Source organism: Procambarus clarkii, chromosome 82, assembly GCF_040958095.1.
Source record: "Procambarus clarkii isolate CNS0578487 chromosome 82, FALCON_Pclarkii_2.0, whole genome shotgun sequence".
NCBI classification, from domain to species: Eukaryota; Metazoa; Arthropoda; class Malacostraca; order Decapoda; family Cambaridae; genus Procambarus; species Procambarus clarkii.
In genome coordinates, this window is record NC_091231.1 from 11796399 (window position 1) to 11814705 (window position 18307).

The window sequence follows — 18307 nt, forward strand, 5'->3', positions numbered from 1 at the left end:
CTTGCATCCTCGTCTTGACCTGTCAAAAGTGCGCTAGCTGTGAAGCCAGAATCCTATATATGACAAGTATATCAGAGAAAACAGTATACAGTACATGGAACATTAAAGACCTGGCTTAATTACCTTTAGTTTGAGGCGATTTCGCGATCTAACCGGGTCACCCTATATCCTGACATTAATGGCCATAAATGAATGATAAACGGGTTTCGGATAGACACTTAACTTGATTGTAGACATCGTGTTGGAGATGGTACCTTTGGTTTCCATAACACTACGTCCAAGTAAATTAACAGGAGCCGAATTTGCTCCCGTGTGAGCCTCTGGTCTCAATATAAATGGCTGCATCTAACACTCCATTCTATTGACGTCACTGGCCGACATTGTCCAGAATGATAGGAGCCGAACTCGCTCCACACGTCTCGGAGGTGACACAACAATGGCTGCCCTCCTTCCTCTCTCACGCCTGGCCTACTTTGTCCAGATTTCAGAAAGTGATAGAAGGGTCACATTTACTCTACTTTAATATTGATAATTAAGTTAATTTATATAAGATGTTTTTATGATGGTAAAGTCCAAAGACTAATGTATTTAAGAATAATTCCCAGCAGAATAGCTGGTGAATTATAATAGTATGTGGTGATGATATCCCGTTTTCTATAGACGGTAATTCCACTACAAGTTACGTTTTCTATGGGTAACTTGTTGGTAATACAGCTATTATCTGTATGATTATTAAATGGTGTCGGATTTTCCGACAATGGTCCCCTAGGGCCCATAGGGCCAGAGTGTAGTCCTAGTATGGTCCCCTAGGGCCCGTAGGACCATAGTGTGGACCCAGTATGGTCCCCTAGGGCCCGTAGGACCATACTGTAGTCCAAGTATGGTCCCCTAGGGCCCATAGGGCCATAGTGTGGTCCCAGTATGGTCCCCTAGGGCCCGTAGGACCATAGCGTAGTCCCAGAATGGTCCCCTAGGGCCCGTATGACCATATCGTAGTCCCAGTATGGTCCCCTAGGGCCCGTATGACCATATCGTAGTCCCAGTATGGTCCCCTAGGGCCCGTAGGACCATACTGTAGTCCAAGTATGGTCCCCTAGGGCCCATAGTGTGGCCCCAGTATGGTCCCCTAGGGCCCATAGTGTGGCCCCAGTATGGTCCCTTAGGGCCCATAAGGCCATAGTGTGGTCCCAGTATGGTCCCCTAGGGCCCGTAGGACCATAGCGTAGTCCCAGTATGGTCCCCTAGGGCCCGTATGACCATATCGTAGTCCCAGAATGGTCCCCTAGGGCCCATAGGGCCATAGTGTAGTCTTCACCCTGAAGCCCAACAAGTGAGAAAGAAAACTGGAAGAAAAGTGTAGTTGGGTTTACGAGGGAGAACTTTAATAGATAAGACTTGGGAAGAAGTTAGAGGTAAGTTTTTTTATGTTACTTGAGAGGGCATGAAGCAGGGTAGCTGTAATGGGTATAAAAAATGTACTAGATGTTAGTCTGTCTTCTATCCCTTCTTTCTCAGGTTACAGTTCAATTTAAAGTCGAATAAGTGTGTGTGTGTGTGTGTGTGTGTGTGTGTGTGTGTGTGTGTGTGTGTGTGTGTGTGTGTGTGTGTGTATAAATCACGATCACGTCATGATTAATGTGGAAACGTATGACCACAAAGGAGAGTGAAATATGTATACCTGAGCGTTTTCGTGTATATTTCAACACATCTTTAGAAGTATGTATGAAATATAGGTAAAAAAGGCTGAATAATTTCATGTTTCATCCCCTTCGTGTTCACACATTTTCATATATATATATATATATATATATATATATATATATATATATATATATATATAGAAATGGTAACAACAACAAATGGTATAGAAATGGTAACAACAACATACCGGAAACGTACAAAATCAGAGCACAAATCACCAAGAAAATTGAAGAGGGAAATACCGCAAGTGCTATTAGAGTCCTCACCAGTGACGAGAAAATTGCTCCTCGAAACTCAGCCACAGCACGGGCCCTGCAAAGCAAGCACCCACCCAGAGCCCCTCAAGGCGACAACATCGTTCCGCCATCAGCCGACACCATTTCAGACCCATTAACAGTTGGTGAATCTGAGGTCTACAAAGCAGCCCTTTCTTTTCCACCTGGGTCAGCAGGCGGCTTTACAGGGTTAAAACCTCAACATATCAAGCAAATGTTAAATCCTGCGGTTGGTGATGCTGCACAAGATCTTCTTATGGAACTCACAAGGTTCGTCAACATGTGTCTGGCTGGTGAGATACCTGAGGTCATCAGGCCTCTCTTTTTTGGTGCCTCCCTCTGTGCTCTCAAAAAGAAGGACGAAGGAATCAGGCCAATCGCTGTTGGCAACACTCTCCGACGCCTGATTGCCAAGGCTGCTACGAGGGTTGTCAGCCAGCAAGCGGCTGAATTGCTGAAACCAATCCAGCTAGGATTTGGAATCCCCCAAGGCTGTGAAGCGGCTGCCCATGCAGCACGAGCATACATCACAAACATTTCTGATGAAAAGGCCCTGCTCAAACTGGACTTTAAGAATGCCTTCAACATGGTAAGAAGAGATGCAGTACTTTGTGCCGTACATCGCCATTTCCGGCCCCTCTACCCGTTCATACTATCGTGCTACAGTGGCGAGTCAAAACTGCTCTTTGGTGAACATGAAATCAGATCATGTGAAGGTGTTCAGCAAGGTGATCCTCTTGCTCCCCTTCTTTTCTGCTTAGTCTTAAAAGAAATCACCGAAAGCTTGTCCAGCGAGTTCAACATCTGGTTTTTGGATGATGGCACTATAGCTGGCACCGTAGACCACCTCTTGTCAGATATCAGGAAAATAAGGGAGCAAGAAGTAAGCCTGGGTCTCGTCCTGAACCCTTCCAAGTGTGAAGTAGTCTCCTCCAACCCAGACATCGTAGCTAGAATAAGGTCTGCCTTGCCTGGAGCCCATGTCATTAGGGCCGAGAACAGCACCCTCCTTGGAGCTCCCCTCGGGTCTAACGCCATTGAGGAGATCCTCGACAAGAAAATCGCAGACCTTAGGAGGATGGAAGACAGAATAGGTGACATCGATGCCCACGATGCTTTTTATCTCCTCACCAAATGCCTATCCCTTCCGAGGCTAACCTACTTTCTGAGGTGCGCCCCATCTTACAACAACCCAAAGCTTGACGAGTATGACCTCCTACTGAAGACCATGCTGGAAAAAGTTGTTAACCTCTCTCTCAACGAATGCCAGTGGAAACAAGCCACTCTTCCTGTCAGGCTCGGTGGCTTGGGTGTCCGCACCGCCACCCAAATTGCAGTCCCAGCCTTCCTGTCTTCCTCCTCAGCATCAGATGACCTGGTTAAGGAAATTCTACCTGACACCCTGAGTGATGTAGCGGGGATACAGGACCCCCACTACACGGAATGTGACACGAAATGGGGTGCCATGACAGACCCAGCACTCAGACCAGCCATGCCGAAAGCCAAGAAACAATCCAGTTGGGACAGCCCCATTGCAGACAAAGAAGCCACAGCTTTGCTGGAGGCAGCAACAACCCCCAGTGATCGTGCACGCCTCACAGCTGTGCAGGCTCCCCATGCAGGGGACTTCCTTCTGGCAGTCCCTATGTCTGCGACAGGCACACGTCTTGATCCGCAGGAGCTCCGTATTGCAGTCGCTCTCCGCCTTGCTGCCCCTATCCACACTGTTCACAGGTGTATTTGCGGCGAGGCAGATGCTGACGAATATGGATTGCATGGCCTGCACTGTGGAAAATCGGGTGGTTGGCACACTAGACACGACGAAGTCAACGACATCATTAAAAGAAGCCTTGCCTCTGCTCAGTGTCCAGCGGAGAGAGAGCCCCGCAACCTACTGAACCGTGACTCTGTTAGCTTTGCCGGCCGACCAGACGGAATCACACTGCGTCCGTGGAAGGGTGGCAGGCAGTTAGCATGGGACTATACTTGCGTATCCACCCTGGCAACGACATACATCACCCTCTCTGCCGGCACGGCAGGAGCCGCAGCGACACACAGAGAAAAACAAAAGTCAGTCAAGTACAGGCAATTAGATCAAAGGTACAATTTCGTTCCAATAGGGTCTGAGACCCTAGGCCCATGGGGTGAGAGTGCAAGAAGGTTTCTTAAGGATCTTGGTTCCAAGCTCATTGACACCACAAGAGACCCTAGAGCAGCAAGTTTTCTCTTTCAGCGCCTCAGTGTCGCGATCCAGAGGGGAAATGCCCGCTGCATCCTCGGTTCCTGCCCGGCGTCGGAGGAGTTCGAGGAAATCTACAGCCTCTAGGAAGCGAACTTTTTCTTGTGTCCTCTTAATGTTCATTTTTTGTATAAAATCAGATATGTAACTGTATAACCTTGCATAATAAAGTGTACATCATAATAAAAAAAAAAGGGGGTGGTAGGAGAAGTGAACACTCTTTCGTATTCAGAGTTAAATGTCAAGTTTTTCCCTGAGTGCTCTGTGTTCCCTTCTCTGAGGCTGTGGGTCCCTATAATTACACCAGTGGTGGTACCCCCCTATATATATATATATATATATATATATATATATATATATATATATATATACATCCTGGTTCTAATATATGTAAACGATCTTCCAGAGGGTATAGACTCATTCCTCTCATAAATGTTTGCTGATGATGCAAAAATTATGAGAAGAATCAAGACAGATGAAGAAAGACAGAGACTACAGGATGACCTGGACAAACTGGTGGAATGGTCCAAAGAATGGCTACTAAAGTTCAACTCAACACACACACACACACACACACACACACACACACACACACACACACACACACACACACACACACACACACCTGAAGCATACATCAAGATGATATCATCAGCAGCATATGCTTGGCCAACATAAAAACGGCCTTTACAAAAATTGTGTAAGGAATCATTTGGAACCTTGTATATCACATACGTTAGACTAATCCTGGAGTATGCAGCTCCAGCGTGGTGTCCGTATCTAGTCAAGCTCAAGAATGAATTGGAGAAAGTCTTCAGGTATGCCACCAGACTCCTTACATAGTTTCAAATGCAGATTTGATAGAACCCCAATAGATTCAGGAATCTGTACACCAGTTGACTGACAGCTGAGAGGCGGGACCAAAGAGCCGAAGCTCAACTCCCGTAAGCACAGTTCCGTGAGTACAATTAGACGAGTACACACCTTATAAATAAATCATTTGCTGTAAAGATCACTGATTCCTTCTCACACACAATGAGTTAACTCTGCACGCAATGTTAAAATCTAGCTATTATACCAACACAACATTTATATAATGTTAATACACTGCATATACAGCGCCATTACAATGATAATACAGCTGTATTCACCACATTGTCATAAACGACCTACAGCGACATGTGCTTCATACCTACGTAAATGATTACCTAATATGAAGGGTAATTACCATAAATATTTCGACCAACAAATTATTTTCATGACTTTAAAAAAAAGACATTAAAATTTTTAACTCTGCAATACAACGACTCGTCACATCAATTGGTTTAAATTCTTATTATTACATTAATTTCGCATTTTCATGTTTTTTGTATGATTATAGCAATTTATATTTGTTTCGCACACACATACACATGTATATAAATTTATATATTAATATACATATAGTGGTCTAGGGTGTGTGCCTCGGAGTACTAAGTGAGCAGGTTCGAGTCCTCTTCATGGCTCCTATTGATTTTCTTACTGTCTGGTATATCGTAGATTAGAAAGTAAGATTGCAAGACGTGAAACAGTCAAGAATATCATCAACAGGAGCCCCGCCGCCACAGCCCTGCTATCCAGCAGAAAGAGAACCACACCAATACAGACCTACCGAACCACTGAGATTAACAATGTTGCTGTTTTAGATTTAGCTACTCAGAACGAAATGTCCATGTAGCACAGGATATGGTGAGCCCGTAATTGAGTTCGGTTATTCGCGATAGCCTTGTTACTCTGATATTTGGGTCAAAGTTTTAAATGGAGGTGGGGTTTCCTCCTTTTTCCCTGTTTCTTTCTCGCTTCTGTTTTAGTCGTGTTTGAGATTAACAAGATACAATGGATTTATAAGTGTTGTGCTTTGCCTTTACCTCATTCCCTTCACCTTATCACCTTCACCTCATCCTCGGGTACATATCACGCAGCAAGAAACTTTGTAATCATTCCAACTCCGCCTTTGACAATGTTGACAAAATTTAACGAAACGCATCTCTTAGCTTCAAATCAAATAAAACTGCAAAAATTAACTTTTGGAGAGTTAACTTTTCAACTTCCTTCTCCAATGAAAAAAAATGTATATATTATGTAAATATATATATATATATATATATATATATATATATATATATATATATATATATATATATATATATACATAAATTCGAATGAGCCCATGCTCAACCCCATATCGACCGTGGCTTCGGCTATATCTGCGAAACGATGACGTTAAATTACAAAGCTCTGAGAATTCTATTTTAAATTATCAGTGACGTGGGAGAGGTTATAGAACGTACGAATATTTAGAATAGAAAATATGAACAATTTGTTCATTTTTGAACAAATAAAATAAAGATACAATAAACTATTAAATCAAAGAGAGGAATTTTGGTTTCGTAAATGTGACGATTTATTTCAAAAATATGTGAAGGGGCTGCACTTGATTTAAATCTTGGCAGGTAATTTGTTTCTAGAGTGCGTTTGGCGATCACCAATCGATTGCAAAGTGGAGCTCGATACCTTAGTGTTGTTCCAAGAAGGTTCAAGGTCTCAGTGTGGTACCAGTTAGGTATATCTGAGAGCCTTTCTTATTGTGGGCGACCATGGTGTGGTTGATAGAGCAATGGGCTCGTACTTTGAGCCCAACTAATACAAACACCTTCTGTAATGACTCCTAGAATGTTATATGTTACTGTGTATGTGTGTGTGTGAGTGTGTGCGTGAGTGAGTGCGTGCGTGTGTGAGTGCATGTGTGTGTATGTGCTACTTCTTTTCTGAGCTGTGTTTACTCTCCAACATTTCCATCGCCAGTAAGACTTAACTCACGTGCAAATTATCTTTTCCTCTCTTTCTCTCCCTGAAATATACTGAACGTACTTTTGATTTATGACCTGTATATAATTGTAATTATATTTAAACTTGGTGTAATTAGGGACGCGTAAATATAAGCGAATGAGTGCTGTTTTGTCTCCACGAAGCCCACTAAGACACGGGACATGCAACATGCATGTATTTAGGACGAAATATTAAGAAAATGCTACAATTATTAGAGAGTAAAGGTGGAAGATTTTAGTCTTGATGGTAAGATCACTTCAGACATGTGTCCCAAGAGCAGGATTTCTTCAAATTTTCGTCCTGATGGGAGGATTTCTTCAAATTTTTTTCCTGATGGGAGGATTTCTTCAATTTTTTTTCCTGATGGGAGGATTTCTTCAAATATTCGTCCTGATGGGAGGATTTCTTCAAATATTCGTCCTGATGGGAGGATTTCTTCAAATTTTCGTCCTGATGGGAGGATTTCTTCAAATTTTCTTCCTGAGGGGAGGATTTCTTCAAATTTTCGTCCTGATGGGAGGATTTCTTCAAATTTTCGTCCTGATGGGAGGATTTCTTCAAATTTTCGTCCTGATGGGAGAATTTCTTCCAATTTTCGTCCTGATGGGAGGATTTCTTCAAATTTTCTTCCTGATGGCAGGATTTCTTCAAATTTTCGTCCTGATGAGAGGATTTCTTCAAATTTTCGTCCTGATGGGAGGATTTCTTGAAAGTTTCGTCCTGATGGGAGGATTTCATCAAATTTTCATTCTTACGGAGGAAAAGTTTGAAAGTTTCTTTCAAACTTTCGTCCTGACGAGAGGATTCATAAATGAGAAGTTGGGAATGAGACGGAGCATCTATTTTAAAACTCTTCATGTATTTTTTTAATATCTTGGCTCGTCTGATATTTGATAATTTCTTATTCCTGGTTTTTGTAAATGGAGTTATAGAGAGACAGAGTTAAGATCAATATCACTGCAGGAATAACGAGAGAAATCTTTAATTATTAAATGGTGTTCATTGGGTTTTCATAAGTTATATAAATCTGATAGATCTTGTGTGTGTGTGTGTGTGTGTGTGTGTGTGTGTGTTTATGTGTGTGTGTGTGTGTGTACTCATCTTGTTGTACTCACCTAGTTGTGCTTGCGGGGGTTGAGCTTCGGCTCTTTGGACCCGCCTCTCAACTGTCAATCAACTGGTGTACAGGTTCCTGAGCCTATTGGGCTCTATCATATCTACACTTGAAACTGTGTATGGAGTCATCCTCCACCACATTACTTCCTAATGCATTCCATTTGTTAACTATTCTGACACTAACAAAATTCTTTTTAATGTCTGTATGGCTCATTAGGGCACTCAATTTCTACCTGTGTCCCTGTAGTACGTGTTCCCCTTGTATTAAATAAACTGTCTTTATCTACTCTATCAATTCCTTTGATAATCTTGTATATTCTGATCATGTCCTCCCTAACTCTCCTGCCTTCCAGCGACGTGAGGTTTAATCCCGTAGTCTCTCCTCATAGATCATGCCTCTCAGTTCGGGCACTAGTCTGGTGGCAAACCTCTGAACCTTCTCCAATTTAGTTAATGCTTGACGAGATAGGGACTCCATGCTGGAGCTGCATACACCAGGATTGGTCTGACATACGTGGAATACAAGGTTTTGATGACAGGATTATATGTGTGTGTTCATCTTATTGATGAAGGAGATGACTCTTATATTGCTGTCTTTGGGCTATTCATCATGTTGGTGGTGGTGGTTGTAGTTGTGGTGGTGGTGGTGGGTTGTGGTTGACCACCACAGTCTGCTCTTGGCAATCCCCCTCTCCCCCATCTTCCGTCCTGCCCCACCAAGAAGCAAACGTAAGTGGCAGAGAGTGATAAATACGGACATACACAATAGTGAAGGAAGGAATAAAAAGGAGAGAATGAGAAATATGAATGTTGAGACCGTGAAGAGGAAGGAGAAACATGTGGAGACAGAGAGAGAGAGAGAGAGAGAGAGAGAGAGAGAGAGAGACAGACAGACTCAAACCAGGTGCTTAGCGACCATTTTATTTTGCCCAGGTTAATCACTCATTAATTACCCATTATAATTGCCATTCTCTTTATTCCAACTGCGCCTCGACACAGGAATCGTAGATTCGACCTAAGGGTGGGATTACCTTCACTTACCTCCCGTTCCCCCGCTCTAATGGAGATCAAATGTCCCCTTTACACAGAAGAACGTGGGTTAGCACGCTTTTGTCACCACAAGGTTAAATCACACTATATTTTAAGTGGTATCAAGTTTGTCGCAGTGATGCGAAAGCAAAAGGAGGCTGTTTATTGGGAGAGAGAGAGAGAGAGAGAGAGAGAGAGAGAGAGAGAGAGAGAGAGAGAGAGAGAGAGAGAGAGAGAGAGAGAGAGAGAGAGAGAGAGAGAAAGAGAGAGAGCAAGATTTTGAAAATAAAGTCAGCATGCATTGTGTAAGAGAATCTAGAAAGTACTTAGTAACAAAACTTAACATACCTCATATAACTAAAGTCAACATAAAGTTTGCAACAAAAACCAGACTACATATTACAAGTAAAGTCACCGTAGCTTGTACAAAAAGCCCGGATATATTTTGTAACTAAAGTCAACAGTTTGTAAGCTAAACGCGGTATACATTTGGTAACAAAATCCCCAAATATTAAGATACATACAACGTTTTCATAAATCCTGCAGTAGAGTTCTGCAACAGGATAATTCAGCTTAACCTACACATGTAAGGATGGGTAGACAAGGCCCTCTACAGGAGGCCAATGTGTGCCCAAGCAATTAAGCAAGGTACAAGTAACCGCCCGCCAAACACACACCGAAACTACGATGTTGGTACAACGTTCGAACAAGTTTTAACACTTCCTAACCAGTTATAACAACCAATATAGCAAGTTATAACAATGTTCTAATACGTCATAAACACATTAAGCCAAGATGTAACAACTTTTTTACAAGTTGTAACAAGCGGAAAATAGAGACAGTTTCGGTTTGTGTTCCCAGGACGCGGAGGGGCACTCCAACGGATAAGAGAATACCTAACAGATATGCAACAGACAGCCATCATGAGGAAAAACGAGAATTGAACTACATTAGGATATAAAATCTACAGAATTTATAATGTTCAGTCCAACGAACGCAAGTTACAAAAATGGGAGAATAATAAGATAATAGAAAATAAGCTAGAAAGAGCTTATTTCAACTAATGGGGAGCGGGGGAGGAGGGGGGGGGTTCCTAAGGGTGCCCATTACCTAACCCGTCCCCAGAAACACGCAAAAAATTGGATAAAATCAGGTCTTATACATAAAGATGGTGATATTGCAACTATACATCCGGGAATCTGAAAAAAGAAATCATTGTGAACACCAAACATGAGACCAAAGTTAGAGTATGCAGCGCTGGGGCAAAAACATTTACCTAGTAAAGCACATACAAAAAAAACGTGAATACCGCGAGGCTTGACACAGCCAGTGTTCCCGATGTACAACTCCGTTAAAAACACAACTGTTTTACCTACCCACAACTGTATGAGTCTACTCAACCGACCTACAACCTATTGAGACTATAATGTGCGGAAAACATCATTATAATAGAGATTTAAATGAAAATAATAGGTCATATTTTTAATGGATTTAGCAATTCCCCTAAAAAAAGAGACCTATTAGATGAGAAGATGGCGGACAGCCTTCCTTCTGATGACCTCATCTACAAAATCACCTATAAATTACGGGGTCACCATAGCCCGTGCTACTTGGAAATTTTTGTTCCAGGTAGCTAATGTACAACAGCAACAGCATCTACAAATTTATGCCCACCTGGCATAAACCAACTGAGTTCATGACGTCTCCTGAGAGTGAACACCTGGTATTCGTGTTGAAGAACATTATTCTTGTTATAGATTCAGCTACTCGGAACAAGTTCTAAGTAGCACGGACTATGGTGAGCCCGTAACTTACCTGGCATAGGAGCGGTTTTAATAACAATATTAGCAATACTTATGAGTAGCACAAAGACCTCACCTGTACGTATCCGACTGGTAAAAAGACTGTTGGCCAGCCACTCACCAGTCACAGCCCCGCTCCTGTGCCAGGTCAGTCCACTACGGGATCTCCATAGCCCGTGCTACTTGGAACTTTTGGCTCCCAGTAGCTGGAGCTAAAACAACGACTATGCAGCTTCGACACATTCGTTTACACTAAGAGTACATAACACGGGCGAGTACACACACTACATAATGGTCCAGGACGGACCGAAACATCGTCGTTCCTTCATCTTCTGATGTGTGTGTGTGTGTGTGTGTGTGTGTGTGTGTGTGTGTGTGTGTGTGTGTGTGTGTGTGTGTGTGTGTGTGTGTGTGTATGTGTGTGTGTGTGACAAGGACAAGCACGGAGCCAGCAAAAGGTTCTCTGATTCTTCACGACACAGCCCTTGCGCTCGCTCATATCCAAATGCTGGTATTTAATGTGAGTGTCACGGGCGCACAGGCAGGGGGGGGGGGGGAATACTGCCCAATCACAGTCGGTAGTTAGGTTAGGTTGCTCAGCGGCACATACCCAAGCTGTACTGTGATTGGTGGTGAGTTGCACACTGCGCGGTCATTAGTTGAGAGGGGCCCACATGTTACAATTTTAAAGTAAATATAACAGCTCAATTAACGTTTGAAATAAATGCGAACCCTACCCCCCCCCCCCCCCCAATGCAATTGTTCATCTCTCCCCCCCTTCCTTCCCTCTCAATATATATATATATATATATATATATATATATATATATATATATATATATATATATATATATATATATATATACTGATTTTGCTTTCCCATCTTATATATCTAGCGGAACCGACACTAAGGGTTGTAACCTCAGAGGGTTCCGACCTCAGGGGGGCACTGACCCCCCTTCTCCCAATAAGTACAAACCACAAAGAATCACTAACAATTACAAACACTGTCTCTCTCTCTCTCCCCCTTTACAGGTCAGACGCGACTGTGTACAGCCATGTCAACATATCAAGGAGGACCTCAACTTCACCGGATCCGGGACGTACCCAGAGGGTCCTTCTCCTCCTTCTACCCTTCTTCCTCGTCCTCCTCGTCCTCCTCCAGGAGCCACGGCGTGATGGCCTCGGAGGACACAGACGACCACAACAAGGGCAATGGTCACCTCACGCTACACGGGATTGAGGTTCCCGTATACAAGTTCCGAGGGGAGGATGCCGAGTTAAAGTGCCGTTATGACAGGGGTTCGGATCCTCTCTACTCTGTTAAGTGGTACAAAGACGATCGCGAGTTCTACAGGTGAGAAGGATTTGATCTTACTGATTAGTGTTAAGGAGGCTAAGGTCTCTAACCTGCCAGGATTACAGGCCTATAAGGTCAATAAAACGTCTATAATCTTATCTCATTAATGAGTAGCGTCCAAAAAAATCTACCAAGGTCCAAAACACAAATTTTTATTCGCCCAACCACTCGGGCTGGACGGTAGAGCGACGGTCTCGCTTCATGCGGGTCAGCGTTCAATCCCCCGACCGTCCATAAGTGGTTGGGCACCATTCCTTTCCCCCGTCCCATCCCTAGTCCTTATCCTGATCCCTTCCCAGTGCTATATACTCGTACGGTCTTGGCGCTTTCCCCCCTGTTAATTCCCTCCCCCCTTCAGTCGCTGACAAAGCATTCCGCAGTCTCATGCCACACTGCTCACTGGTAGATTATAGACCTTAAAGATGCTGGTAGATTATAGACCTCAAAGTTCCTGGTAGATTATAGACCTCAATGTTCCTGGTAGATTATAGACCTCAATGTTCTACCAGGACCTCAATGTACCTGGTAGATTATTGACCTCAATGATCCTGGTAGATTATAGACCGTCATCCGTTTAGTTAATAGTCCTAAATGATCCTGGAAGATTATCCACCCTAATGATGCTGGCAGATTATAGACCTCACTGTTCCTGGTAGATTATAGACCTAAAGGATTATTAACTAACAGAATCATCACCTTTTCACGTTTAACAAACTAACATTCTTCAACTGCATTTAACTAGCGTTTCAACTTGAATAGCTTCGTTTAAAATAATTCCTCCCTCTACACAATTAACGAACCCGTGTTCAACGATACAGTTAACGATACAAAACAATGTATAATTCATGATCTAGTAATACGTTTAATTTGCAGGTGAATTATACAATAAAATATGAATGATACAGGAGATATATTAAGGACGCGAGATAAGAGTAACTTGATTATATTGTGTCCGAACTTAAACACACACACACACGCACACACACACACACACACACACACACACACACACACACACACACACACACACACACACACTCACAAACGCACACACAAGGACGTGCACACACACACACACGCACACTCAGCTTGCAACTACAGTCATGTGCAATATAAATCAGAGTACACCTGTGCACTATAAATCAGAGTACACCTGTGCACTATAAATCAGAGTACACCTGTGCAATATAAATCAGGTTACACCTGTGCAATATAAATCAGAGCACACCTGTACAATATAAATCAGATCACACCTGCGAAATATAAATCAGAGTACGCTTACTCGACCAATTAAAAATACGCGTTGTAATGAGAGCAATGTAATCCCAAGTACTGTAGAGAATATTTATGAACTTAAAATGAATTCAGGCGTCCATTGACAGAAATGCTAAATTGTAATGAACAAATTTGTTCATTTGATGCATCACGCTATTGTGATTTTCTGTGTAATGGTGGATTGTATTTATATTCAATATATATATATATATATATATATATATATATATATATATATATATATATATATATATATATATATATATATATATATGTATATATATATATATATATATATGTCGTACCTAGTAGCCAGAACTCACTTTTTGGCCTACTATGCAAGGCCCGATTTGCCTTATAAGCCAAGTTTTCATGAATTAATTGTTTTTCGACTACCTAACCTACCTAACCTAACCTAACCTAACTTTTTCGGCTACCTAACCAAACCTAACCTATAAAGATAGGTTAGGTTAGGTTAGGTAGGGTTGGTTAGGTTCGGTCATATATCTACGTTAATTTTAACTCCAATACAAAAAAATTGACCTCATACATAATGAAATGGGTAGCTTTATCATTTCATAAGAAAAAAATTTGAAAAAATATATTAATTCAGAAAAACTTGGCTTATTAGGCAAATCGGGCCTTGCATAGTAGGCCAAAAAGTGAGTTCTGGCTACTAGGTACGACATATATATATATATATATATATATATATATATATATATATATATATATATATATATATATATATATATATATATATATATATTTCTTCCCAACGTCAAGAAACTGACGTACTAAAGTGCCCCCTTATACTAACCTACCAGAGGTCCCAAAACAGAAAACAGGACAACATGTCAATTTTGCGTGCCGCTGTTACTTTGTAATACGACGATTTTAGGTCAAGATTTCAGGTTGACGCCTTAAGTATGCGTCAAAATACGACGTTCTATTAGGAGGACGGGTTGATTATAAGGGGCCTAACAGCTAAGTGGACAGCGATCTGGATTCGTAATCCTGAGGTTTCGGGTTCGATCCCTGGTGGAGGCGGAAACAAATGGGCATAGTTTCTTTCACCCTGATGCTCCTGCTACCTAGCAGTAAATAGGTACCTGGGAGTTAGACAGTTGCTATGGGCTGTTTCCTTGGGGGTGTGTTTAACAAAAAGGAGGCTCTGGTCGAGGACCGGGCCGCAGGGACGCAAAGCCCTGAAATCATCTTAAGATAGCCATCATAAGAGCCTTCACATAGTCTGGAAGATGAAGTGGTTGGGGACTTCCAGCATCACCCATGTCAATCACCATCTTCTTGACGTTATCTTGAGATGATTTCGGGGCTTAGCGTCCCCGCGGCCCGGTCCTCGACCAGGTCTCCTTTTTTGTTACACCCCCTCCTCCTCCAGAAAGCAGCCCGTAGCAGCTGACTAAATCGCAGGTACCTATTTACTGCTAGGTGAACAAGGGCATCAAAGTGAAAGAAACTCTGCCATTTGTTTCGCATATAAATAGGAGCAGCCTAGCCTAGGCCTTCCGCAGGTTTGTTAATACTTATACATCCTTATGAATAACACAGAGGTCTTATTCCTTTTCAGATATCTATTCAAGATGCAAAATCCAAAGACGACCTTCAATACTCCCGGCGTCACTGTTGACGTGAGTGTTGAGCTTATATACTAAACTGTTTTGAGGTCTATATGTGTATGTTTGTTGGTTGTATCTCTCTCTCTCTCTCTCTCTCTCTCTCTCTCTCTCTCTCTCTCTCTCTCTCTCTCTCTCTCTCTCTCTCTCTCTCTCTCTCTCTCTCTCGTAATCCTCCCAGTCCTTCCAACATTCACCTTGAGAAAGCCACTACTGTTTCTACAAAGCCACCTCCAAGTAGCCACCTTTTCTCCAAACCATCCTCACTCTTCAAAGTTACCCCTCTTCCCTCGAAGTCACCAACACCCCCTTCCAAACGACCATCACCCCTTCCAAACTACTCTATACCCCTTCAAACTACTCTATACCCCTCCAAACTACTCTATACCCCTCCAAACTACTCTATACCCCTCCAAACGACCATCACCCCTTCCAAACGACTCTCCTCTCTCCAAGCCTTGAACTAATGCCGCTAAATGTACTGTGTTAACGTAATACACGTCCTTGCAGGAGTAAGCCTCAGCTCCCGGGCCCCGCCTTTTATCAATGGGTCGCACATCCCCGGGCTCAATCTCTGGACGTAACACAAACGGTTGGGCACCTTTTCTTTCACCTGATGCCTAAGTTCACAAATAGGCACTTCGATCGGGAGTCAGATGACTGTTGTGGGTTGCATCTTGGTAACAGGTCAGAAGGTGATCTAAGGAGACCTCAATAAGGAAGTCAGTTAAGGGGGGACTAATGGGAATTAAACCCCCATGGGGACCAGACGAAGGAATTACCAAGCATTACCATTATTACCATTACCAATTATCTTAAAGAATGTCAACTTTTTGTCTTCATATAACCCAACTTCAAGATATTGGTCAGATATTGATTTAACTTGATTTTAACGTTAGCATTGGCGTAGAGTACAGCCTCCAGGGACCTGAGTTCGATCCCATTTCATGGCCTCCAAATTTTCTCATAGATATATCGTAAAGGTATCATGGAGAGTTGCCGATGTGGTGCCATTTATAATGATTGCGGATAACTTACCTCGAATAACTGGCCAATTAATGTCTAATGTAGGATTTACGAGACACAGATAACTCTGGACTACAAGTTTATGTGTCACTCCAGGGCTACGAGACCACGTAGCACTCAAGGGCTACGAGACCTCGTAGCCCATGCCTCGTAGGTCTCGTAGCCTCGAGGTCTCGTAGCAATTTTCTTGGAGTATTTTTCCGTTTTCTCTATTAAACAGAAAAATATCCCCCCCCCCCACCCCTCAACATTTTAAAACTTCTTAGCCCCTGCTGTTCTCTAGTCGTCAACAGCCTCGTTGGACCGTTAAGGACCGATGACTCTGCCAACGAGCCGGAAGAGGTCATTGGCCAGCTGCTCCAGCCACCAGCCAATAGAAATGTGACTTTGTTTTGTAAACAGCCTAATGCGGAAAACTAATACGTCCTGTCAATGTTTTGTTTTTCTGCTCATTCTTATTTTTGAATGGGCTTTTGTGTGTATATAAATGGGCGAATGTGTTTATGACATTGTATCTGTGATGGCGTGTGTTTGTGGATGTGTATATTGTCTTATGTGTATACATGTTTGTCACTAGGTGTATATGTGTAGTATACATCACTCATACACACAACACAGTCTGATTAAGTGTGAGAGTTTCACTCTCTCTCTCTCTCTCTCTCTCTCTCTCTCTCTCTCTCTCTCTCTCCACTGTTTACATTTAAGTGTAAATGTAAATAATAAAATCTACAGATGCACCACGACCATATTGTAAGTGCAACACTTACAAAATCTATTTACCACTGACCAGTAGACAACCACATTAACCTCTTAATTACTCCACTGCTTCAGGTAGCAATGGTCTACATATTTGTAGACCATTGCTCAAGCACTACACAAGCACTATACACTGCTCAGACACTGTAAACTGCTCAGACACTGTAAACTGCTCAGACACTGTAAACTGCTCAATGTACACTCTCCAAGCACTCCCTAAGCACTGAGTACTCTTAAGCGCCCGTGAGCACCAACATGGCTTATTCCATTTGGTCTTTGTCTGCGACAGGAATCGAACCCACTTTCAGATAATCCCGTCCAATGGTCGGACTCGATTGGACTTTGGAACACCGTCCAACGCAATCGCTCGGAAATGGGTAAAAAAAATCGTATCTGTTCGGTAAAAAAATAGTGTTTATTCGGTCAGAAATGGGTAAAGAAATGTGAATTTGTTTGGTAAAAAAGTCGTATTTATTCAATGGGGAAATTGGGTAAAAATGTTGTATTTGTTCGGTTGGAAATGGATAAAAACTCGTATTTGGAGCCTTTTATTGCCATATGACACCATTGTAATGGCATATGACACCTTTGTAAGATACCAAAACTGAACATCCGAAAGAACCCATTTACCCATTTCCGACCAAATAAATACGACCTTTTTTGCCCAATTCCGACCTTCGTATTTGAAAGGTCGGAATATTTAGTTTGGAGACTAACAAAAGGCGCCAAAAGCCATTACATTGGTGCCAAATGCCATCACAAAAGTACCATATGCAAAAAAGGCTCCTCTTCAGTGTTTTCTTTGCTTCTTTATGTGTGTCATTTAAATTTTTTAGCCTGTGTGTATTACAGCGAAAGTGAAAAGATCCAGTAAAAAGATCATGTGAAAAGATCCAGTAAACAGATCATGTGAAAAGATCCAGTAAACAGATCAAATAAAAAGATTCAGTAAAAAGATCCAGTAAAAAGTCTATGTACTTCCCACAGACCACCCTACCATGCTTATCTTCCCCAGAAAGCTACCTCGATGCTCTTATCGGATCTAAACAACCAACTGGAACAAATATATATACCAAATATATCTATGTATATACTTCGCATGATTAAAATAGCGAAATAAAATACAAAAAAAATCCGAGAAAAGCTTCTTTAAAAATCCCTTTTTCACAATTTTAGAATCAGAATTTGAGAAAAACCAAACCACTGTCAGATATAGAGACCAA

The 18307-nt window shown here is 42.2% G+C and overlaps 1 protein-coding gene across 1 annotated transcript in view; it reads left to right on the plus strand.

The window, feature by feature from the left end:
• Positions 1 to 18307, plus strand: part of LOC123753399 (uncharacterized) — a 242855-nt gene that overhangs the window by 95427 nt on the left and 129121 nt on the right. The window contains exons 3-4 of the mRNA XM_069316112.1: positions 12066 to 12387; positions 15257 to 15317. Coding sequence (XP_069172213.1) covers positions 12066 to 12387; positions 15257 to 15317 — 383 coding nt within the window. The remainder of the gene's footprint in view (positions 1 to 12065; positions 12388 to 15256; positions 15318 to 18307) is intronic.